Raw genomic sequence first — 25,696 nt, forward strand, 5'->3', positions numbered from 1 at the left:
GCAACCGAACATTTTAGGTAATCAGCTCAAAGTTTGGACATATTTTCAGTATGGACTACAACCGCTGCTGCTGACAAACAGTTATGTCGTACAGGAGAAATGTTCATCAGAAGTCTTAACCTCTAATGTGTGAATGGCGAGACGTAACAAATTAAGCAGGAATTAAAACAGGTTGTAGAAACCCACTGAATTTTTGCCAAAATGAATATAAAGATCGCTTTGCAGCACATGGAGGGTTCAAATTCAGACTTTATGAACTATTCGGGTCCAAATACACAAATAAATGAACCAAAGACTAATTAAAGTGGGTTTAGCAAAATATGACCCTTTTAAGTGCATGTAAACGCGTTAGATTTGATTCTTACAACTATCTGATTATTCCCAGTTATTGGATTTTTATTGGTCATGTGAACAGACCCACTGTCACGACACATGAGCAAAAGGATCAGATTTGGTCTCCTTTTGCTCAGTGTGAAAGAAACCTCAGAGAACTGCAGCCTTTCTGAACAGACATGAAGTCAACAGCTGATGACAGACGTGACCCTCAAAGACAATAACAGGAAGTCGACCGTTACTACTCACTTAGTACTCTGAAAGAAACCTGATAATAAACACGTCAGATCCCATTATTACATTTATCCGACTGCTCCCAGTTAATGGAGTTTGATGGTCAGTAAGCAGACTCACTAACAGCTTCAGTCTTGACATGTGAGACCCACATTCTGTTAGTGTGGATTTGTCTGCAGCATCAGATGTTACATGGAATAAAATGCAGATTTCATTTCACATTTCTTCGCAGTTGAACAGTATGGAGTGGGAGTTAAAGTTCTCAGATGAGGAGAGGATTGTCCAGCACGGCCACTCCTGCCGCTACGCCTCCGTCTGAGTGTTCTGAACTTTTGGTCCTCAGCAGGTGACCCACACATTCATTCATCACCATGTCTTCACCCCGTCTACAAGGAAACAAAGAACAAGGTCACTTAAGGCTTAATCCCAGTCTAATCCCAAAGAGGAGCCTTCATAGTAAAAAAAAGCATCTGGAATTAAATGAACAGATCAGTCAAGCAAAACATCAGCTTTATCTGAACTTTACAGTCAGCCTCTCTGTGTGTTTCATTTATCATGTCTTACAGGATTAGTGAAACCAAAAACCCTCTAAGTATTTGGTGGCAGTAGAAAGTCTAGATAAGACTCCAGAATCCTGCGTACCTGACATATGCTCCGAACACTCCCAGCTCACTGAGGCAGGTGCTCATTTTGAGGGGAGCGTCTCGTCTCAGCAGGTAGTTGTGAACGGGGGCAGGGTGGATTTTATCCATCAGAATGTAGGCTGTCCTCTCTGTGCTGTCCTTCACTGCCTCCAGAACCTGGCAGATCTCTGACCCGTAGATGTTGTTACCTGAAAATATGTCAGTGTAAGGAATGAAATATGAGATTAGGAGAAAAACTTTATTTATTCTTAGTTTACTGCTGTCTGACTTTTCTTATACTAACATGTCTACCAGTAGATGTAAAAGAGACATCAAGAATCTTCACTATGTGTACGAAAGGGAAACGGTTAACTGGTTACAATTAATTCACTGATACATGGTTTAATTCAGCAAGTTATAACTTGGCAAATATGTTAAATATGTTCTCTGATTTAAATAGTTTTTTCATTATTCTTTTACTCTTTATACCCGTCTGCTTTTAATTAGGGGTGGGCAATATTGCAGGATTTGGTTTCAATTCGATACCAAGTAAATACAGGGCCAGTATCGCCAATACGATACAATACTGACACTTCTATATTATAAAAGCTAAGTGGCCTCTGTGTGTGCGTGCATGTATGTGTGTCTGCTTTATAACTGATAAACCAGACAGATCTAACCTTTGCATTTTGCAGTACTTCTGTATTTTAGGTCAAGGATCAGACAGGCCAAAATTTTATTCATATGACCAATACTTTTTGAGTTATTAGTTGTTTTTAGCTTACCAGCCGACAGGCCGTAAGCTATTGTCGTCATGCAGCGTCCGGCATCTTCGTCGTCTGTCGTCGTCGTCTGTCGTCCGTTACAAAAATTTCAATCGTCTTCTTCTCCGAAACCACAATTCCGATTGACTTCAAACTTGGTATACAGCTTCTGTATGATGATGTCAACACAAGGTATTGAAATTATTTCGATCTGGATCTGATTCTGGATTTGGTGCGACTTCGAAAAATTTCCCCATTATAACAGATAGGAAGTGGATTGATCCAATAAATCAGTAAATATAAATGATATCAAGTTGGAATTTGAACTTTTTACAAATCTCATTGGAATATGACCAAAACATGGGCTATTTCTGTAATATAATAAATACACATAACTTGGTGATAAAAAATGGCATCCGGATACATTTCCCAAAGCTTTTAATTTGGCCGGTAAGCTACAGGGCCATTGGTCCTATTTTTAATCTTACTGGCCAACAGGCCATAAGCTATTGTCGTCATGCGGCATCCGGCGGCGGCGTCTGTCGTCTGTTACAAAAATTTCAATTGTCTTCTTCTCCGAAACTACAATTTCCGATTGACTTCAAACTTGGTATACAGCTTCTTCATGATGATGTCAACAAACGTTAGTGAAATTATTTGGATCCGGATCTGATTCTGGATTTGGTGCGACTTTGAAAAATGTCCCCATTATAAGAGGTAGGAAGTGGATCGATGCAATAACTCAGTAAATATAAATGATATCCAGTGTAAATTTCTACACTCCAGCCCCGATGGGGAGATGACCAAAACATAATGTCCACATGCTGATGAGGATCTTCTTCTGGATCTGGAACTGACGCAAAATTTAACATGGGCTGTTATGGGGAAAAATTTTCAATCGTCTTTTTCTCCCAAACTCCAGTTCTGATTGACTTCAAACTTGGTATACAGCTTCTGTATGATGATGCCAACACAAGGTATTGAAATTATTTCAGTCCAGATCTGATTCTGGATTTGGTGCGACTTTGAAACATTTTCCCATTATAACAGATAGGAAGTGGATTGATCCAATAAATCAGTAAGTATCAATGATATCAAGTTGGAATTTGAATTTTTTTACAGATCTGATTGGAATATGACCAAAACATGGGCTATTTCTGTAATATAATAAATATACAGAACTGGGTGATAATAAATGGCATCCGGATACATTTCCCAAAGCTTTTAATTTGGCTGGTAAGCTACAGGGCCATTGGTCCTATTTTTAAAATTGCAGTGGGTTTACAGGCAGCCTGCAGACAAGTCCATTGCCAGCCACAAATGAGGGTCAGGGGGACCGCGTCAGATTGTGATCACACACTAACAAGGTCAGTGTGGTTCTTACTGTGGCCCGGTTCCACTCCGCCAGTCCCCAGTCAGACCTGGCCTGTCAACGCCCTCCTCTGGACGCCCCCCCCCCTCCCATGCCCCGTGACAGACTGTTAAAAGTCTCTGGTCCACGTCCATGTCAGTGCAAAACTAAATGAAGACCATTCTATTTCTTCCTAATCTGTGTGTTACACCACTAAGTTTAGTCAAGTCACGTGAATGTGATTAAGTCGAACAGTAATGATGTAAAGCCCTTTAAACACATATATAAGGGAACTATGAATGCATTCTGTCCTGTTACTTTTGATTTCAATACAAAACAAAATAAAGGCCATTCTATTTATTCCTAATCTGTGAATTACACCAGTAAGTTTAGCTCATCTCCCCATTTCATCAACTCCATTGCTTCTACAACCCATTCCCACAGGTCATTGCACTGGTTTTAATTAAGATGGATGCATTGTGACATTGCTACAACTATTATAACAAATAAAACATTTAAAACTATTTTTTTCAAGTAAAATGTGTGTAAAAGAAAACACAATACAGAAACTAAATATAATTTTCTCTCTAGTGCAAGAGTAATTATAGTCAATTAAATCTGAGACATTTTTGATTCAGTTTTGTTTGAATTAGTTTCAATTCCAGTAAATGTATTCATTGAAATAACTAAGAAGGAGATAAATATTATTTTGAGGTCTTGCCAGAATTTATACCTTTTGAGTTGGTTAAAGTAACAAATGACCAGTTGCACTTTGTAACTAATGCTGAATATGACTAGAATATGACTTTGGCCTCGTTCTATCTGGATACTGTGTGCCAGTGTCAGACTGGAAGGGTTCAACCACAGACCTCTGCCTCTGGGTGGGTCTACAGGTACCGGGGGGGGGGGGCACTTCTCGCCTCTCTCCATCTCTAAAGTGCCCCCTTTTATTTGCTATGGCCCCTCATGTGTTTCCAAAGATTTGTGGTGTAGCTGCTGTATTTAATAACCTTATTATAAATAGTGCAGGTTGCACTGTTGTCATTTTCTGACTGAAAATACAACCAAACGACACTTCTCTTTCTGCCATTTCTGTATCTCTGTGTAAATAATACTGGCTGAGTCGCCGTGGGCTCGTGGCCGGACCTTAGTGGTTACACATCGTTTGTTTGCCTTCCTGGGACCGCTGAGTCACCAGGCAGTACAATATTAAGTCTAAAAGAGAGGGAGGAGCCAGGTGCACCTGCCTGACTGGAACAGAAACTATTAAACAGGTTAGACCCAGCACTTACACAGACACAGACAGCGGAGAAACTAAAACTGAACTATTGATCTCATTACACTGGTATCGATCAATATTAAAACCAACATTGATATTGGCTAAAATTTGCTCAGAGGTCTTATTTATGTCTTTGCACATAAGAAATCAATATAAGTGAATCCCCAAAGGAACTTTGTGTTGGTAAATGCAAGTTATGCAAATTTACAGGATTTCAGTTATGTGGCAACATGTTGATGGTCACATGAACTATGTTTTCAGCTCAAAAATGTCCAATTTCATCACAATTAATGCTATATTTTCATGTCACAAATGGCCAAGTTATATTTTAACTCAATTTACCTGAAAAACAAATATTCTATTCTTTTAGATTCCCCAATTTTTCTTACAAGATTCTATCCTACATATCACATGTTTTATTTTTACAGGTTCAATATGGAGTATGGTGCTGATCCATCCTGCTTATGTTACACCAATACATGCGTTAAGAATGTCACACGTCACTTTTTAAGTCAACAGTTTTCTAATAATTAGAATTTTTATAAAGAAATAACAATTCTATATTGTTATTTACTCTTTAGTCTGATGATAAACTATACAGTAAATAATTATGATACTAGTTTTTGCACAGGGATCATTTGTGGAAACGGTGACATGGCTGCAGAGCATCAGTATGATGGGATCCGTAACCGTGTCACATCCGTCCACTGCCATATTTTGTGTTTTTGTGTCAGCTGTTTTTGTTTTAGATCCACAATACTAACATTTATGAATAAGAGGAGAATTAGCAATAGTAAGTCTATAAGTTTATTCCTAATAAAGTACTGGTACTGACCAGATTATCATGGGTAATGTCACGTCCGTCCACCAGCAAAAGTTTTCACATACACGTGCTATTCAAAATCCAATATTTCTGAAAATATAGCTTCCAGTGTCAAATAATATCAGTAGTCTGTGCACAAATGTGTTAGCATTATTTCAACACAGTTCTATGCATTTCTTACAACTTTTTTTTTGACAAGAATGGCCACTCATTTGACCCCCAAAGTAAATTTTAGCCGATATCAATATTTGGACCGACCCGCCCACCACTACTTTTGAAACATAACTGTGTATTTAATTGTTTTGTTTTTAAGCACACTGTAACACTGTTGATCAGTGCTATGAAAAATGTACATAATTATTGTAAGAACTATTCATCCTCATCATCATCATCATACCTCCTCCTTCTCGTTGAGGCTTCAGGACAAATCGGTCTGGTTCTGCTAATGCCATTGCCACCGTCTTGTCTCCTTCTGGACCCTGGACAGAGAGCAGAAGCAACTGAAACACAACTTTGTTCACTAAAATATGTGTACCTTCCAGTGCCTCCACAGTGACACTGACCCACTGGTGCAGAGTGTGGGCTGAACTCACCATGTCTAAAGTGTAGAGGCCTGCGAATGTTGCTCGGATCAGCTCCACTGCCTGAGGCTGGTCAGGGAAGAACTTCTCCAGAACACCAGGCCTGGCCAGGACCTGCTGGACTTTCTTGGTTCCTGCCAGATGAGTGCTGATATCTGGACATTTCACAGCCCGAGAGCACTCCATCATCAGGCGAACGTCCCAGCTCTACAGGTTAAAATGTAAAAACATGAAACACTGAACTGATACACCCCAGACAGGTTATATTTAGAATGAGCTGAAACAAAAGGACTCAGATTTGACAAAGTATACAGGTTATTCTTGTTATTTACTTTATGTACCTCTCATTAATTCAGTATCAGTTCTGTTTTACTTTTATTGGCCACTATCTGGAAACTCATACACATTAAGACAGAAGTCATTGTTGGTCATTCACCAAATTCACTGGAACCACTTATACATAGATGGTTTGAGGTTTGTATGTTTGTTCTGATGTTGTGAGGACTGTCATCAGGTTGTGATGTCAGCTTGGAGGTGTGTCTCTAACTGGTGGCTGTGAGTTGCAGCTCATCAGAGTGATGCTGCACACCTGGGCCTGGTGTGCACAGATTACATAAGATCCTCCAGTGAGTCCCACTTTCTCTCTGACTCTCCCTGACCTAACCTTCTCTCCTCAGGTATCCACGGTTGTTGTTTCATTAGGTTAATTCATTTCTGCTTCAAACTTCCAACACTTTCACACACACTATTTCCACTCATGCATATCCTACGCCACTGACTTAACGGACTCCCACATTTCATATAATTAAATCTTTAATTTGGTCCAATTTTACTTATTTAATTAACATGCTATTGTCTCCCTTTTTGTTGTGACCTTTTGAGCTGGGTCATGTTGGAACATGTGACCTGGTGTAACAGGCTAAAGTACACCTCCGACTGCAATATACCCAGAGTTAAAGCAGCCTAAGACAGATTATACCCCCATGATATCAGCAGTGTTGAATGATATAAACAAGAATTACTGGACCTGCTCATCCTTTTATGCACTGCTGCACAAGTTTTAGGTTTTAGGAGTTTAAGGCTCATAAAAGCTTTGATTTACAGGTGTGGGTGATCGTTCAGGTTAAACATTGGTCCAAAAATCTATGGGTGAGGTCACAGAAAAAGTGAATAAGACCAGGGCCCATATTCCTAAATATTCTGAGAATCCTCTCAGAGAGCTCCTAACTTAACCTAAAAATTCCTAGCAAGGAGTCTTGGCTTAGGAGTGATTCCAGAACCCTCTCAGAGAACTCTGAGCAAGGAATGGACAGAAATTCCTATCTTAGTGAGGAGGTGTGGTTGACCCCGTTGTTAGGTATGAGTCATCATTTCAAAAGCTGTGATTGGTTGATCCTAAAAGCTAGAAAAATATATACTTTTGGTGATAATGGGCAAGGGATAGACCCTCAAATTGATAGACTTAATCATAGAATCTAATCTTATGAAGACTGTGTAATTGTAAATAATATTTCACATAAAAGAAAATATCTGTTAAATGAATAGTAAGCTATACTTTAAAATTATCCTACAAAATGTGTCAAAAAACTCAGGCCCACTTGCACAGTATTCACATAGTGATTGTTATATTTATTTGTTCATATTAAGTGGCATGCTGTTTTTTTTTTTTTTTTTTGCACTTTCAACTTTCTATTTGGATGTATCTCAATATTGCCCAATATTATTTTTTTTTTATTTTTTCTTTTGTTTTGGCAAATCTGTTCTTGTATTTTGGTTAATAAGGACTGTGCACACATGCTGTGGTGTTTGTCACCACATTCAGATGGACAGTATAACTACATGGACATGTAGAAATTTGATTAATATCTGTTTACAAATATGAGTGCAAAGCAGTTTGATCACTAAAAATTATGTATATTTGTAGACATTTGGAACACTTTATGATTTATGATTGACTGTACGTATGATAAGGTTTAATAAGTTATTTTCTGCTCTTCTAAGATGACGTATATTGCATGTCACGTGCTATTGTGGTCGGATACTGCATATGAACACCTGTGTATTTTGTATTTGTGGATACTTGGAAATGTTTGACTCTTGATCATTTATAATTGATCATATGTTTGAAAAGTTTTAATAGACTGTTATTCCAAAATGACGAACAACGCGGGTCACGTGTTGTGATTAGACGCTACATATAAAACACCTGTGTAAGTTTCTGTCCTCAGTCTGATGAAGGGCCTCGGCCCAAAACGTCACTAAATAAATGGTTTGGGAGCTCACAGGTTGTGCGGACCTTCCTTTATTTTTTCATGCACTTTCAACTTTCAACATTTCAACTCAGTTTGGTATTAACGAGGGTAAAATGGCTCAGCTTTCATCAATGCCTGTGATTGCTGACTAGCCTCAGGAGGTTGTGATAATGCTGTCAGTGTTTGACTGATGACCCTGCTGATGGAGGGTTGTGACAGACCCAAGTCATCACAGCTGCATTGTTGCATTTTCCCTGTTGCCAAATACCTCAGTGTTGTACTGGCTTTCATTTGGGGTGGTATTGCATTATGGCGTTGGGTTGGAGAAGTAAGTGCATCTCTAATGAGATCAACCATAAACATGATTCCTGCACAATCCAATCTGTAGCGTTTAATTAATTCACTGTCATCCAGTGTTTGAAGAATATCCCTCCTGCCTCTTCTGTCGGCCATTTTGTCCTCTGCTTAGGGAACTCCTAAGCCGCTTAAAAGTCCTCTTCCCTGCTCTTAACAGATCTCACCTTAGGAGCTCTCTTAAGGGCTAGGATTCTTTAGGAATAGCTTTTATCTTTACTAGGATCTACTCTTCATTTTTAGGGGAACTTCTAAGAAAGCATCATGATTCTAAGAATTTTCTTAGAATTTGGCCACTGGGAGCAACTCTTTGAACTAAGAATCTTTAGGAATACGGGCCCAGGAGTTGTTTATTAAAAGCAACTGAGTCTACTAAGAGAATTAAATATTCTGCATATTTGAGCCCATAGTAGGAGAACAGGTGCAAATAAACTGTGCCAGTGTCTAGAAAGACAATTAAATGTGTAACAGGTTGATCAACTGACTACAAAATAATTTAATGACTAAACTTATAATCATTAAAATCCATTGTATGCAGAATGGCCTTATTTCAGTAGATTCTCAAAAAATGAGAACTTATGTATTTACCTTGTAGTATATAATATTTATGCTTTTTTTTTTAATTAAGTGAATATATAAGGACAAGTTGAATGAATCATGTAGTTTTTGGTAATAAAATACATGTTTGTTCACAAAGTATAAAAATCTATTTAATACAGCATGTCTTTACAGAGTCAACATATTACGGAATAAAGCAGTACGTAATGACCTGTTCAGTCGTGTAGTTCTGAGGCATGAACCCAGTCCGGAAGTAAACCACTGCAACCTCCAGGCCATCACTGAAAAACACAGCCACAAATGCACTTTCAACAGAAATTGGAAACCATTGATGATTAATCTCTTACAACTCTGTCAAATAATCAAATATCAGTCCATAAGTCATAGATGACCAAGTTTTGATTCGATCTTTCTCCACCCAAGAACTTAGATCATCTGAAGGACTAAAGTAAAAAGTTTAGTCAGGGTCAGTCCTAGAGTCAAAACATGGACAACACATTATTTTTTACAATAAGTGACATTAAACTCAAAGAAAACTGGCTTACATAAAGAGCCTCTTGTCCTGATCGAGTGACCCAGTTCTAGAAACGTCATCAAAGCGTCTTCGTATTGAGCGGATATTCCTGAAACACATTGATAAAGATATCAACCTCCCCTGTTACATTTTATAAAACCTAATGTTATTAATGCAAAAGGAGCTCTTACCTCTTCCACAGTTCTTTCTCGACGTATCTGTGATCAAAGATCTCTGGGTTCTCTTCCACCAAGAATACGATCACTGCTCTGTACAGAGACAAAACTGTCCAATTAATCAGAATACTTTATTAATCCAAGAGGGAAATTATTGGGTGTTACAGTTACTCCATTCAAGTATAATAACTATACAAACACATGTACAGCTCTGAATATATATATATATATATATATATATATATATATATATATATACACACTATAAGAACATTATACAACTGTTTCAGCTAAATAACATAACGTGCTGTGCACTTTTTATCCCCCTCGGCCAAATACAGTGTAAGATTCTGTTGAAAGTTACTGCCCTATTATTTAGATCAGACTGTCTTTGTGTAAAACTTATTACATACATATTTATATTTGAAAGTACTCAGATATTATAACTGCACAAGGCCATTTAATCTTGAAAAAGTAGGTCATGGTCACCTATTTTCAATAGGTTTCTGCTCCATACCAAGATGCATCCACAGTATACATGTGATGCAGATATGTCAGTGCATTCTTCAGATAATGCAGTTATGTTGTTGAATGAACACATGGACGGACGGACAGATGACAAAACAATTACAATACCCCTCTGATAAGGGGTAACAACAGGTACATATATTTAAAATTAAACTAAAAGTCTGACCATCAGGCAAAAGCTTTCAAGTTTTTAAAAAAGAACACAAACAAAACAGACCATCTTCATGAAACAGTGCCAGGGTATATATGTGGGGGTGTGTTCCTACGCCATAACAGGCGTAAACCACAAATGAAACTTAACATGTCTTGAACCACTCCCAGCTTCTATGCCACACCCTACTTTTCAGTAACCCGGTCACCTGACTTCTCCGTCACGTTTTCTCCCAAGGGAACACTCATCACCTCCCGCTGCAGTTCAAACATTAGCATGTGTGCTGCGGCTGCTGTGTGCGTCAACCTAACTTGCCGTGGCTCTAGGGTGATTGGTTCGGTGCGGCGCTACTTAATTATGATTGACTGTTCTTATGTTTGTGAAAACATGGACAAATGAATTCTATCGCAATTGTATCACGCATGTCTCATATTTCTATCAAGGAGAAGTTATATTGTGATATATATCATTAGCGTTATCGCCCAGCCCTAGTACTCTGGTGGATGTTAAGTGACTTGACTATTTTTTGTATCCTTCCCCTGCTTTATTGATTTTTGTTCCCTTTTCTCTGAGCTGCTGGAGTGTTCTTTTTGCTACAGTGTGTAACAGAACAGGAGACAGATTAATGACTGGACCTTAGCTGAACCACTGTTGAGGGCTGTCACTTCCAACCATTTATGCAATAATTTATTTTATTTTACATTGAATATTTTGAATGAGTTGTCATTACTTTGCAGAAATTTGTTTCACTTTGATATTAAAAAATATATTTTTACAGTTTTTTGGTAAAACAGCCAAATTATATTGACCATGATTCCATTTATAAAAGCAATAAAAGTGAAAAACATCCAAGGGGATGAAAACTGTTTATATGCACTGTAAATGACATCTACGCTCTAACAGTGTGAACCTGATGAACTTCAGTGTGTTTGGTTCATCAGGAAAATTAACTGAGTTAAACCAGTTTTTCTTGAAGCTGAGTTTGTGCCAAGCAAATGATTACAGGTAAATAAACATTTCTGTCATCTGTTGACTTTCTGTGAACTGTAGCCAGCATTTGGTATAAAACTAAGCCTATTTTTTGGTAGTGTATGTGTGATATGTATTTTACATATAGATTCCTTTGATGAATGTAATGAAATCTAACCTCTCTGATCCATAAAGCTCCCAGGCTTTGGCGATACCCTGGGCCAGACCAGCTGCAGGGTTGTTGTCTAGAATGTGCTGGCTCTCCTCCAATCGACCAGCCACCTTTAGAACGTGTCTGTCAAGCAAGACAAAGAAGACATCACAGCAGAAACTGTCAGTCCCAACTGTCACATTAAAATCCATACGTCTTCTACATCAATCTATATCTACAGTGTCAACGATTCTGTGCCAGTTGGGAATAAAAACACTGAAAGAAGCTGTGATGGTAAATGTTACAGTAAAATTATACAAATGAAACCTTATAATGAAACCATAAATGCACGCCTCAGTGATCTCCACGTTCACTTCTATTATGATGTGTGACATTGGTTATTGGTCTAAAAAATCCTTTTCCAGCAGTGACACAACAGCCCCTTTTCCACCAACATTTCCAGGAAGGTATTTACCTGGGTAAAATATTTCCTTGTAATCAGCATGTTTTAAATTTCCTGAAGTTCTAAAACATTTATTAAAATCAGGTTTGGTCCTTTTGAATCACTGATTCAAAGTCCTGCTTAATCCTCTGAGTTTCCTCTGCGAATAGGTTCATATGAGCCTGGACCTTGTCCACCAGCTTCTCTTCTTTTTACTCCATTTTCAAATGATCAAAACACAAAGTAAAGCTAGTAGAAATTATATAAACATGTTTGCAGCTGCACACTGGCTTAAACATGAGTGAACACAAGTGTGGAACGATGCAAGTGTGCTCCTCCAATCAGCACGCAGCCCCGCCCCTTCAGAATTCTGGGGAATCTGAAAAGTTCTATCCCCCCTACTAGGAACTTTTTTCACGGAAAGTTTAGGGTTGAGGGAAAGTTTTTTTTTTCCTGGTAATTCTGGTGGAAACGAGCTGAGGTTTTTCAGAATCTCAAGTAAATGATAAAAGTTTTGGAAATTAAAAAAAATATTACATCAAGTAATGACACAACTACCACTGACTGATTTGCATCAAATTCCTCTCTGGACTTCATGTTCTCCTGGAAAATCTAAATATTGAAACTAAATGTCACTGGATTTGTTTATTTTCATCTCAATTTTAAACCCAAACTAAGTACCACAGCCTGTGGGTGGTACAGTGTTTTTGGACTTACCGGTGTACATCAGGCGTACGTGAGGATAGACCCCCAAAACAAGCAGCGATGGTGTTGATCTCAATCTGTTTCAGTGAGGATGTCCCATCATCTCTCTGATCCAGCATGTAATCAGACCGATTAAGACCCAACACAATGGACTGCAGAAAAAGTGAAGATTCACAGTTAGTTTTATGGTAAATTCTATCACTGGCGTATGGACTTGGTGTGGTTCTCCAGCTGCACCAAAGCTGAACAGCAGGTGCTCCAGAGAGTGGTGATATCAGTCAGATCAGCCTCCCAGAGATCACGTCTGTGTTCATCCAACTCTGTGAACAACATTCTGCCAGACCCAGCACACCCTACATACCACCCCTTTCATCTGCTGCCTTCGGGTAAAAGATACAGATCCATCCAGACCAGAACTAGTAGAATGAGTCACAGCCTGTACCCCCAGGCAGTGAGGCTGCTGAATGAACACTGTACCCCAGCCAGCCCCCCCACACTACATCTCCTGCATAACTACAATAACAGTGAAAAGGACCTGCTTCCATTAGAACTGTTGCACTGTTACATTTACTGTCCTTATATATACTGCACTTTAATTTTGCTTTTCTTTCATGCCTGCTTGAAAGTGCTGCTTGAAAATGGTTGTACCACTATTTTGTAGTTTGTGTTTATACAGTGACAAGGACTGAATTGAATTCCACTCCACACCTTTATTTTAAAAGCCGTAACTGCAATAAGTGAACAGAAGGCCAATGCAAAACTGTAGCTGCTTAATGTTCAGTTTGCACAAATGTTCTCTCCTGCCTCCATCGTCATTATTCATTTATCCATATAGTTGTGATAGTGTTTATTATATACAGTCGCGGAAAAAATTATCGACCACCCTTGTTTTCTTCAATTTCTTGTTCATTTCAATGCCAGGTACAACTAAAGGAATATTTGTTTGGACAAATATAATGATAACAACAAAAAAAGCTCATAAGAGTTTAATTTCAGAGCTGATATCTATCCATTGTCTAAAGTTTTCTTGATAATAACCAAAATCACTTCAGTTCTTACATCAATAGCTATGACATTGTACTGACAAAAACAGTGCTTTTCGGCATTCCATATTTTCTTTTCTGTCTTTTTTAATCACATGATACACACAGGAGTTAGTACTTGATTGCATAACCACTGTTTTTGATGACTTTTGATGGTCTAATAATTTTTTCCGCAACTGTAGTTTCATAGATGCTAGAAGTTTCTGGTACTGGTACTAACAGCTGCAGTAGGGTCCGATCAAGCTGTAACACATGGACACATTTGGGGTTCAACAGTGTCTGTCATGTAAGCAGAGTAACTTATATGCATATATTATACATATTTGAGTACGTATTTATAAGCACTTTAACATTATGTATAACACAATTTGAAGAGATAAAGTTTTTGGGTGAAAAATGTCAAATTATTCCTCAGTGACACGTGGACTTGAAACCAAATCAAAACATTTGGTTCTCGACAGAAATTGATATCAAGTAGTACAAAACTTTTTACATATTATGTTCAACTATGCTGAAAATACATTTTGGAGTAAAATATTGAAAAGTCTCTGCTTTATTGACATGAGAAAGTGGTAACACGTGGACAGGTTGCCATAGTAACACGTGGACAACTCTTTACCATTGCATCACCCAAAATGTTGAGTTATTTTTTAAAACAACAAGCCGGATCTAATCACAATGTTTTATCTAATGTATTTAATACTAACACAGTGTTATTTACAACTTGTGGTGGTCCATACTGATATAGGAAAATTACAAATAAAGAATCATTTCTTGATAACAGTTCACAGATAGTCTTTTTAAATGTGACCAGTGTATGAATTCCAAACTTTATCATTCAGAATTTGAATTCCTCACAGTAATAGACAGTCTTTTGCATGTCTTTCTGTTAATTTAATGCAGCCTAGCAGAAGGATAAGGATAACAGTTCCATAAAATAGAGATCTATAGCTAAAAAATGAGCCCACTTGATAAATGATGTGTGCAAATTTACTTTTTCATGTTGATGTTCTCTTTCGTTTGATCAGACCCAGTAGTAGTAGTACATCCACTGTTAGTACTTGTATTTGGAAGAGTAGTATTAACATTTATGGATATTTGTACTAGTTATTGGTAGTTATAATAGAAACAGCAGTTGTAGGTTTCAACAGGTATAGTTCAGTTAGCTATGTATCCATGCATCCCCCCCTCAATCTCTCTCTTTCTCCCCCTCCACCCTTCTCTCTTTAACCCCAACTGGTGGAGGCCGACATCCATCCTCCAGAGCCAGGGTCTGCTCCAGGTTTCTTCCTGTTAAAGGTAGTTTTTTCTCATCACTAGTCACTTTTCCATTGACCCTCAAATTGCACAAATACAGGGTGACACAAAAAAACGGGAACTTTTTAACAATCCAATAAAACCAAGAGTGATGGAAGAAAAATACTTTATTACCATTTACTTTATTACTAAAATGGGGGTGTGTTTACTTGCTCAAGGTCACTGTCTCGGAGTGCTGCCACTTGCTCATGTCTGCCAATACGCACTTCAAAAATTCCCGTTTTTTTTCTGAAAGAGGCTCACCCTGTACAAGTACAGGGTGACCATAGTAACCATTGGCGGCTGTGCGAGAATTGTTTGGTAACCGTATGATCTCAAGATTCGGTAACGTTCCCTGGCCCCCTAGATTGCCAGATTTGTGCGTTTGTGATTTTTTTCTTGTGGGGCTATCTCAAGAGTAAAGTGTACACGACTCGACCAAGAACTCTGGATGAGTTAAAACAGAGAATTCAGGATGAAATTCACAGTATCCCAGCTGAGATGTTGCAGCGGTCAATGAGGAATCTCAACAGCAGATTTCAAGAATGCATTCGTACAGGAGGACGCCATCTACAGGAAGTAATTTAAAAAAAATGAAAATTCCATCATTGTTTCTTAAATGGCATGGTTTAAGGTTTCAATTACTATGAATAAAATATTTTTCTTCCATCACTCTTGGTTTTACTGGATTGTTAAAAAGTTCCCGTTTTTTTGTGTTACCCTGTATAACTTACACATACAAATTTACCAAATGGAAAAATGACAATTTCGCCAAAAGTCTCATTTTTCGATTAAAAGTTTTTGCACTGGCAAGAGGTGGTTTTTCAGGCATAGCGCAAATGGTATATCATGCAAAAACTGCAATGGATATACTTTTTTTCACAACTAGTCAGGTGAATTAAAAAAACGGATGTTGACATACGTTACAACAAGCGAAGAAGAAACATGTCGCGGTATGTGTGGACACACCAGGAAATGAATCACTTTTTAATTTAGTACGAGATAGAAGGGTAATACAGAATAATAATGAATATATCTGTAAATCAACATCATATTTACGTTTGTCCCCACGTTTATGAAATGACTTCTTGTGTCATCTCGCAATAATAAAACATATCATCACATTTGTGATTTAATGGAAAAACCGACATTACACACTTCTGTTTGTTCGACATTTAATAAATATCGGTAAAGTTTTGCGCAGATGTCCATTGGAAAAGCGACTACTATCACCAAGTGTTTGCACCTGGAGGATTCTGTTGGCGTCTGTGAAATGGCTTAAAATTTGACTGACTGAAATGAGCTGACATACCTGAGACCGTCCTTCTTTCAGGATCTGTTGGTAGATCCTGAACAACCTTGCAGTGAAGTCATCCACTTCGATAGTGCTACAAACCATAAAATACCACTCTGTTAAAATCCTGCTTCTTTCATGAATGTAGTTACAATTCAGGTCAGTGTTACAGTTAGCTCATATGGTACCTCGCAAGAGCCTCTTTCAGAAAGTCTGAATCCTGGCTGATTCTATCCACCAGTGTATTATAGTGGGTCTGCACTGCCAGAGCCTGGAGGAACACAGCTTTAGGAACCGATGTGGGGAACAGTGTGAGTGGAGTGTAGGTCACCAGCTGGAAAACAAGCAGAAAAGAAAAGAATGCTGATGTCACATACCTATTCATCATCCAAAAACCACTGGACATGGCATGTGAGGAATGAAAACATGCATTTGGGAATAAAATCCCTCTAACTACAGCCTCAGGAAAGATTTGTCACAAATCCTATGCAATAAAAGCAGAACAGATTCCTAGCATGACTTCATATTAAACACGCTTGTTTTAGCAGCAACAGCTCCATGACCACGGAGGAGGACAACCGCTGTTCTGTAACACCGGCTGTGACTCACAAAACATATACCGATATATTTGTTTGGAAATGTTACACAAAAATAAATGCATTTTGGAATCTGCAGAGATAAAAAAAAAAGAGAGTGAATACTCAGTGTACTAATTCTTCTTGACAAACTGTACCCACCTTTCTGCCGGAGTGAAGCCCACCACTCAGGTTTCAAAGTGTGTGGTACAACAGGTTTAAAGGTGTTAGCAGGCAATTCAGGTCACTGCCACGGTTTCACAATTTGTGCAGGGGGAACAACTGGATTGGGCTTCAAGGTTTTTCCAGGGTTCCTACAGGTTTCTACAAGTTAAATTTAAGACTTTTTAAGACTATTTAGTGCCCAATTTAATGCCCATTTCATGGTCATACTGGCAAAAATTTGTGACTCCTACAATTTAGGAAAATGTATTTATTTACTCCAATTCTTTTGATTCCCACTGTTCCAAGTCATTTCTCATCAGGGGCTGCAGTTAGCGATAACTGGATCCTCATTTCAATTTAAATTGTCGAGTGGAACTGAGTAGTTACTTTCTTGGCAGCTTGGACTTTTCCCAGATATATTTAAACACAACACAGCAAACAAGTTTATGGCACCATAACTTAAGATTTAACCCATACAGACCCAAACATCCACCAGTGTTCTAAACCATTTACTGATCTAAACTGTTTAATACCTGTTGATCCACTAATCCTAATAATACATGTAAATATTTGATGTAAAATACAGTTTGTCATCTTTTCATGGTCATCAGATATGACCCAGTTGGATGTTCAGAGGCTCCGTAGTTACTGTGGAAACACTGTCATCATCTACAACATTGATTCACCAGTAAAACCCATGGAGTTTAATCAAGAATCAAATGGATGGACACACTGGGTTCATGTTCAGTTAATGATAGATTTGACTAAAAAGTCACTTCTTCAGTTTTCTCTGTTTTTGATATAATAACCCTCAACTTTAACCTGAGCTTTTATAAACATCTACATGAGGACTGAATTAAATATAGGAAAATACATGATTTACACTGAAAAAAAACACAAAATACAGAAGATGATAATATAATAAATGGTGATAAATCACTTAAGAAAAGTCAAATACAGAGAAAAAAACTATTTTGGAAGTGCTACAAAAGTAGCACTGGGTCTTTATGGGTTAATACCTTTTAAAGACTTTTTAAGGTATTTCGTGCAGATTTGTAATTCAAGACTTTTAAGACCCTGCAGGAACCCTGTTTGTCAGACCCGGGACAGCAGGGTTAACCCACCGTTAGCAGAGAAGCTGTTAACAACCGGTTGAGCTTCTGGGATTCTTTGAGTCCCCAGGGGTGCAAGTAGTAAATTGCACTCATGACGAGGAAGATAACCCAAGGGGCAGTGGTTTCTGCCAGAGTCGAGTATCTTTTCTGCACTTTCCTTTTGTTTAATGTTTTATTCTGCTGTTGTCCTCTGTAAGTTTAAGTGTTCCTATGCCTTTTTAAAGCACTTTGAATTGCCTTGTGTATGAATGGGGCCATACAAATTAATCTGCCTTGCCTTACAGCAGGGGTCAGCAACCCTGGTCCTCGAGATCTACTATCCTGCATGTTTTAGATGTTTCCCTCTTCCAGCACACCTGACGGTTGTTATCAGGCTTCTGCAGAGCTTGATGATAGGCTTATTATATGAATCAGGTGTACTGGAAGACGGATACATCTAAAACATGCAGGATAGTGGCTCTCGAGGACCAGGGTTGCTGACCCCTGCCTTACAGGTTCAAATGGTGAATTTTTTTTAATTCTTTTCTGTAATATGTGTGAAAAAAAAAATTAATTCTTTTAATTCTCAATCAAGGTTCCCACCGGTAAAATTTAATACTTTTTAAGAACTTTTTAAGACTACTTAGAAGAGAATTTAATGTCCATTTTGCAGCCTATTTCACAGCCATTCTAGCAAAAATTTGTGACTCATAGAATTTAGAAAAATGTATTGATTTACTCCAACACTTTGACTCAGTCATTTCAGTGGGGGCTGCAAAGTTAGTGATAACTGGTTCCTAATTTCAACATAAATTGTCGGGTTGGAACGGGTGGAACTGAATAGAGTAAACGTTACTGTCTTTGCAGACTGGACATTTAACAGATACATTTAAATACAACACAGCCAGCACGTGTATGGCAACATAACTGACGATCTACCATTTCAAACTGAATAACTTTTAAAGACTTTTTTAAATGCAGATTTGTAAATTCAAGTCTTTTAAGACTTTTTAAGACCCTGCAGGAACCCTGTTCAGTGTTTATATTTGAGGTCATCCATTTTTAAAGCATGATATGATAGTGACAGTCAAAAGCTGACACCAAGGTTATAATAGTTTTGGATTTTTAGTTATAGTTTAATTTTAATTAGTTTTGACTTTTTTTTTCTCTAATTCAGTTAGTTTTAATTAGTTTTTAGAGCAGGTTTGTTAGTTTTATGAGTTATTGTTTTTTTCTGAATGCTTAGTTTTAGTTTAGTTTAGTTTAGTTTCGTTTTAGTATTAGTTTTAGTTATTTCATGTATTTTATCTTCCTCACCATCCTATTCAAAGAAATTAGTGAGATGTGAATCAGAGGGTTACTCTGGACACTTTATTTGGGGGTCGGGTTAGGGCGGCTCATTGACTGAGCACAGACACAAACACATGTACAGTACAATGTATAAATTCCCTATAGCAGGTTGTTGGGGGGGGGGGGGGGGGGGGGGGGGGGGGGGTGTTCCATACACAACGTCACTTATGTGAAAACAATGATGAACAATGAAGATGTGCAAAGCGTGAGAGGAGATGCACAGAGCAGCCAGCAGTAAACCAGATAGAAACATATATAAACCAACTAATCAGCAGTGAACCGCACAGAAACATATATAAACCATATAGAAACATATATAAACCACTTATAAACATATATAACCCAGTCCATCATCGGTAAACCACACCTTAGCAGATATCTCATCTCTTAATCATCTCCAGTTCCATTATTCGCCAGCTTTGCTTCAGTTCAGTTCAGCTAGCTGTAGCTAGTAACATCAAACGTTTTTTAACATTCTAACAGGTTCCATACCTCTGTAACTGGACTAGTTTTCCTCCTCTTTTCTCCTCTTCTAAACTGTGCAGTTCAGGCCTTGGAAGGCCTTTTCATGGTGATAAACTCTCCAGTCTTTACCTGGATGCTAGTTCAACACTGACGCTGTCCTTTAGCTCCACTCTGTCTCTGTCACTCGGGCACACACGGGGTGCACAAAAAAAAACACCCCACTCATCACTAAAGTCAATCCCAGACAGGACTGTGCTGCTTTGTCCCAGCTTTAGTCTGTATGTTCCAGGTAGAGTGGGGACCAGAAGATGACTGGAAACCACCAGTGACTACACATGACAGACTGTGTAGTGTCGTATGGTGCTGCTAGCTAAAACTGCTGGAGTGAAATAAATCAGTTTGATATCAATTGACATTGACAAAGACGAAAACGAAGGGAATTTTATCCATAAGTTATCAAGTTACCAAGTTATCATTTTTTTCTTTTAATTATAGTTTTTGTTTATTTCAGTTTACAAAAATGTTTTTACAATTTTAGTTTTCATCATTTTGTTCGTTGTCGTTAATGATTATAACCTTGGCTGACACTACCCTTTAACAGAAATTAACCTTTATTCTTTAACATGAGAAGCTGAATAACTGTAGAATTAACTATCTATGTACTAGAGCTGGGCCAAAAAATTAAATCTTTTTTTTTTTTTTTTTTTAACTGTTATGGATGATTTATAATTGTTTTCTGGCTCTAGTAACTGAACACTGAATATGACTAAAGAATTTTGTTTCTTGAGTAATAATTCACTGGACCACTTTTAGCACTCATTTGCTGTGGTATTGTTTTGATAAAATTATGCAATGTCACAGCATTTATTTCTGTCATATTTTGACACATAACGTTGCTGAACCTTGACTACCATCGACTACTATCGACGACCACACCTGACTCACTGCTCAGCCTGATGGCACAGGGAACAAATGGGTTTGAATATCTGTTTGTTTTCTTCTGAGGTGCATAATACTATTGTCCTTACGGCATTAATGTAAATCTATCACTGAGGACACAGTCTGCTTGGCTTAGGATTCTCCTGGATTTTTGCACCGCCTGTTTCTTCCACAGAGAATTCAGGTCATCTAGTTGAACTCTTAGAATTTTGGAGCCAATCCTAATGATGCTAGTGAGACTGTTTTTGTCTTTCACAGACAGCCCATTAGAAAAGAAAAGAAAAGAAAATGTTAAAAGACTCAATAAAAGAACAATAAAGACTACATGAAACAGGTTTAGAAATGTTAAAAGAGTTCAGCTTCCAGAGCAGGTGTTCTCTGTTATTTTTGTCAAACCTGTGTGCTAGGCATGATGGGTAATCACTTCATTCTCGGAAAAAGGTAAACGACACACACATCCAAAATAGGAGGTGTGCAGGATCCCAAAAAATTTAACCATGAAAAAATAAAGGAAGGTCCACACAACCTGTGAGCTCCCAAACCATTTATTCAGTGATGTTTCGGGCCAAGGCCCTTCATCAGACTGAGGACAGACAAACTTACACAGGTGTTTTATATGCAGTATCTAATCACAACACATGACCTGCGATATACATCATTTTGGAGTAACAGAAAAAAAAAAAAAATCTTTTAAAACTTAAACATATGATCAATTATAAATGATCAAGAGTCAAACATTTCAAGTGTCCACAAATAATGACGTATATTGCAGGTCACATGTTGTGATTAGATGCTGCATATAAAACACCTGTGTAACTTTGTCTGTCCTCAGTCTGATGAGGGGCCTTGGCCCGAAACGTCACTGAATAAATGGTTTGGGAGCTCACAGGTTGTGCGGACCTTCCTTTATTTTTTCATAATCACTTCATTCTCCCCTTTTCTAACCTTGATGTATCTTTCTCTCCGGAACAGGGTCAACCTGGACTCATATAATGTTTTTTCACTGAAACACAGTCTAATCTTCATGCTCTCTATCAAACTGATCATTGTTTATGAAATGGTTCAGAATAATAAATTACAAGAAGCAAACAGGTTTCATTCTGAAATGTTGTCCTCCCAGTATTTTACCAAATTAGCTAAAATACTAAATGTCCCAGAAGCAGCTACTTGTACATTGGTGGACAGAACATACAAATGCCAACAGTCTTTACACTTTCTAGTTGACATGCCACCATCAGACCAATCTTCCACTCTTAATTTGTAAAAACTCCTTACCATGTAAAATTTTATTGCTTCAATCACAAATAAAAATTATAATTGTTTCTTTCAAAACTTTACTTGTGGTATTCTATGCATGTCAAAACTCTTCAAAAGAGAAACAGCTGCACATTTGAATCAACCGCAGAGTTTCTCATCTACATCTGTTTGTGTTCATTACTCACCTCTGATGAGTTAGGGGTCTCTCGAGTTCTCATTACGACACCCTGCAAAAGTGCTTCATCTTTTGCAACCTCTGCCAAGTCCTCTACCAGTGCGGTGTTCATCAGAACCTCTTCAAGAATCCCCTGAGCCATTTTGGTTAACCTGTAATGCAAAAAAGCCTGAAAAATGTGGACAAACAATTCAGTGAATGGTGGAGACACAGCTGAGGAGTAATTCATCAGGGTTTACAAGTTCTAAATTTTCATATAGGGAGTATGTTCTGTGTATTGTTTCTTGTTCCTACTAGTTTAACTTAGCCTGGCTGATTTTTTGGCATCATCAGGCATCCTTATACTGGTGTTTAATGCAGAATTTTAACATGAGTTTCATACTTGTAACACACTTAAAGAGCATAAATTCTCATGTCACAGAGAGTGAATGCACACTAAAAGGTTTTCTTCACTTTTATCAATGATATTAACAAACAACTTTAAATTGTGGACATGTTTTAAACCGTAAATCTGGTTTGTCTGGTTTGAGGCTGTAGCGTTAAAGACTGAAACCAGTCAACTTCAGCATAAACCACACTATGGACAATAGGTTCATGTTAAGAATTTGCTTTGAGTGTATAAAAATTCTACAAAAAATAGCAGATTTGTAAAAGCAGATAAAATAATAATAGTTCAGACTATATCTTTAATACAAATGTTGATAACCTGAAAATTAGAGCTTAACCTTTGTATTGTACTCTGTAACGTTGTTGATGAATGATGAAAACGACACATTAGGAGGAGCTAGCTTTCCTTTTTCTATTCAGTCTTTAAGATGATAGAAGATGCCTGATCATCTCTATTGTTACTTCTGATTTCTAAACACACAGAACTGGAACCTGAGTTTACTAATGGGCCTGGTCAAGCAAAAGTGAACATCAGGGTCAACTAATTTTTTCTCTAAAACAATATGTTTGATTTCTCAGCATGCAAGACATATGGCTCATTTCAGAATTGTGGGTACATTTCACATGGAGACAGAAAATAAAAATTTGGATTTTTTTTTTTTTTTTTTTTTCATGAAACTTTTGTATTTCATAGAACACACTTTAAATTTACCTTTTCTAGTATTTGCTGAGCTTAAACCTGTAACATTTAAAATTTTCAATATGAAAAACAATGTAGTTGCAGAAAAATCTGTCAAAGCTGTTGCAGACAGATTGGGTAGAATACATAAAATTAACAAATGTCACACAATTTAAAACACTGTTTTTCCTTAGAGATACTGTGTCTCTAAATCCATTAAGTAAATTTTTGGTCTGATAAAAACTTTGTTTTGGAGTAAAAATATCAACACATTTAACTGACATGTTGCCGTGAGGGTGTGCATTTTCTGTAAACATACCTGTAAAAATGAATTAAATACTTTGAAATTTCATTTAGGAAGAATGGTAGTTAGGACACAGCTTCTAATAAGTTCGTTAATAATAAAACATATTTGATAATCATTTTTCAAAGCAAAACCTTAAACAAACAGAGTTGACATTGATGTTAACAGAGTTGACATGAATAACAGAGTTGACCACCCATAGTTAAAACCAACAACAATAGGCCCTTTCCCACCAAAAGGCCCAGGAACTTTATTACCAGGAACTTTTTGGGGTAAAAAAGTTCCTGGTAACTGCGTTTCCACCGCAACCCAAAGTTCAGGGTAATTTACTCAAATCAGGTTGATGATGTATGAGGAGCAGTAACAGAAACTGAAGTCCAGTTCATGTCCATTCACAAACTAACCTCTAGCACAATAAAATTACACAGTACTGTAAGTGGACAATTTGGGTTTAACATTTTACTGGTTGTTGAATCACTTAATCCATCTGGAATACATTTTAAATTAAGTTAATCATCATACCTTAATTTGTATTTAAAAATGGTACATGTATTTTCAACTTCTCATTCCTTAAACTAAATCACATCTAACTTTAAGTGTGATGGATGGTTCTGTTTCATTTCTATTGTTTTACAGATATAGTCCAGGCTCAGTCCTAAAGTCAGACAGATTTACTCAAATGCCTGCATGTAATTCAACTGCATATTACTTATAAAAGTACTAATGCTCTACTCATATTTTGATGCCTTGTAAATGAACAGACAGTATTAGGTTAGATTTTTTTTTTTTTTATTAAAAATTTAAACAAGCAGATCACATACTTGCTCAGACTTCAGAAAACCATATTTACTAAAAGATGGGAACCTATGGTACCTTTACTGCTGGAGTATTTATTGATGATGCAATAATACTCCATGTTACCAAGGTGCTGTCATTCTGCCTCTGACGAAGATTTACATCTACAGCCTTTTTTTTTTTTTTTTTTTTTGGAGTGAACATTGATTGTTTGCTATAATTGTTACTGTTTTCTCAAATTTCATCATATGTGCTTGTGGAGGTGTGTGGGAATACATTTGCAGCTGTGTAGGGGGAAAAGAAACTAGTTGAACTGTACTTGAATGCATGATTGTACTGTATTGAAAAAGAGAAAATCTAATAAAAATTAAGTTAAAAATTTTTTTTTAAATAAAACAAAGGTGTCTTGAGATTAAAAGGGAAATAAACACGTGTGAAAGGTTCACGGTTTTGAACCAGTGTGTGGTCCAGGACAGCCGGTCTGGAACTCCATGGTCCCGGTCCCTTTTTCGCTTTCCTACAGGAGAAGTAATAAAAATGCATAAATGAATAACAGAACACATGATGACAGATTCCTACCAGTGTGATGTGACATGTCAGATGTCTGACCTGGGCCGTTGTAAACAGCAGGAGATGATGGACTTGCGCACAAATGAGCAGTGATGGGACTTTTGACTCTTTGAAGGGAGCCGTTCAATCAGGAGTCGTTCACTGAAAAGAGCCGTTCGAAAGACTGGCTCTTTTATGGTTTTTACATTACTTTGAAACACGGATGTTTTAATGACTAAATAGGCTACATGTGATGATTGACATTACATTTTAAAGGTGTTTAATTGGCGCGGCAGTAAATATTATCTTACCGTAAAAAAGAATAGTTAGTTCAAATGTGTGGGCTAAATACATGACATGAGAGGGGACATTAGGCAAATGCTGGAATTTGACCACAAACATCACGGTACATTATGTGGACTAGTCTGTAGCCTAAAATAGAAGAAGAAAATACAACATTTTCTTATGAAATAACATTTTTCTTTGGTTCATTACTCACAGGTGGTCACTCTCTCATTCTCAAACTTTTCTCTGGTTTCCT

The 25,696-nt window shown here is 37.5% G+C and overlaps 1 protein-coding gene across 2 annotated transcripts; it reads right to left on the minus strand.

Annotated features, from left to right (window-relative positions):
• On the minus strand, window positions 1-25,674 carry LOC115422579 (glutathione synthetase-like). 2 transcript variants are annotated; one of them, XM_030138957.1, is made up of 13 exons: window positions 25,655-25,674; window positions 22,452-22,593; window positions 16,610-16,755; window positions 16,440-16,515; window positions 12,801-12,940; window positions 11,669-11,785; window positions 9,858-9,935; window positions 9,698-9,775; window positions 9,364-9,433; window positions 6,001-6,195; window positions 5,805-5,886; window positions 1,210-1,399; window positions 1-953 (listed from the first exon to the last, which is right to left on the minus strand). In XM_030138957.1, exons 2-13 carry the CDS (start codon window positions 22,581-22,583, stop codon window positions 830-832), a joined length of 1,428 nt encoding a protein of 475 aa, XP_029994817.1. In that variant the 5' UTR covers window positions 22,584-22,593; window positions 25,655-25,674; the 3' UTR covers window positions 1-829. The 2 variants fall into 2 exon arrangements, with proteins under 2 accessions (XP_029994817.1, XP_029994816.1); XM_030138956.1 differs by lacking the exon at window positions 25,655-25,674 and having other exon boundaries at window positions 22,452-24,146.
• Between the last annotated feature and the right edge of the window lie 22 nt (window positions 25,675-25,696).

The sequence above is a fragment of the Sphaeramia orbicularis genome, chromosome 7 (assembly GCF_902148855.1).
Source record: "Sphaeramia orbicularis chromosome 7, fSphaOr1.1, whole genome shotgun sequence".
Lineage (NCBI taxonomy): Eukaryota > Metazoa > Chordata > Actinopteri > Kurtiformes > Apogonidae > Sphaeramia > Sphaeramia orbicularis.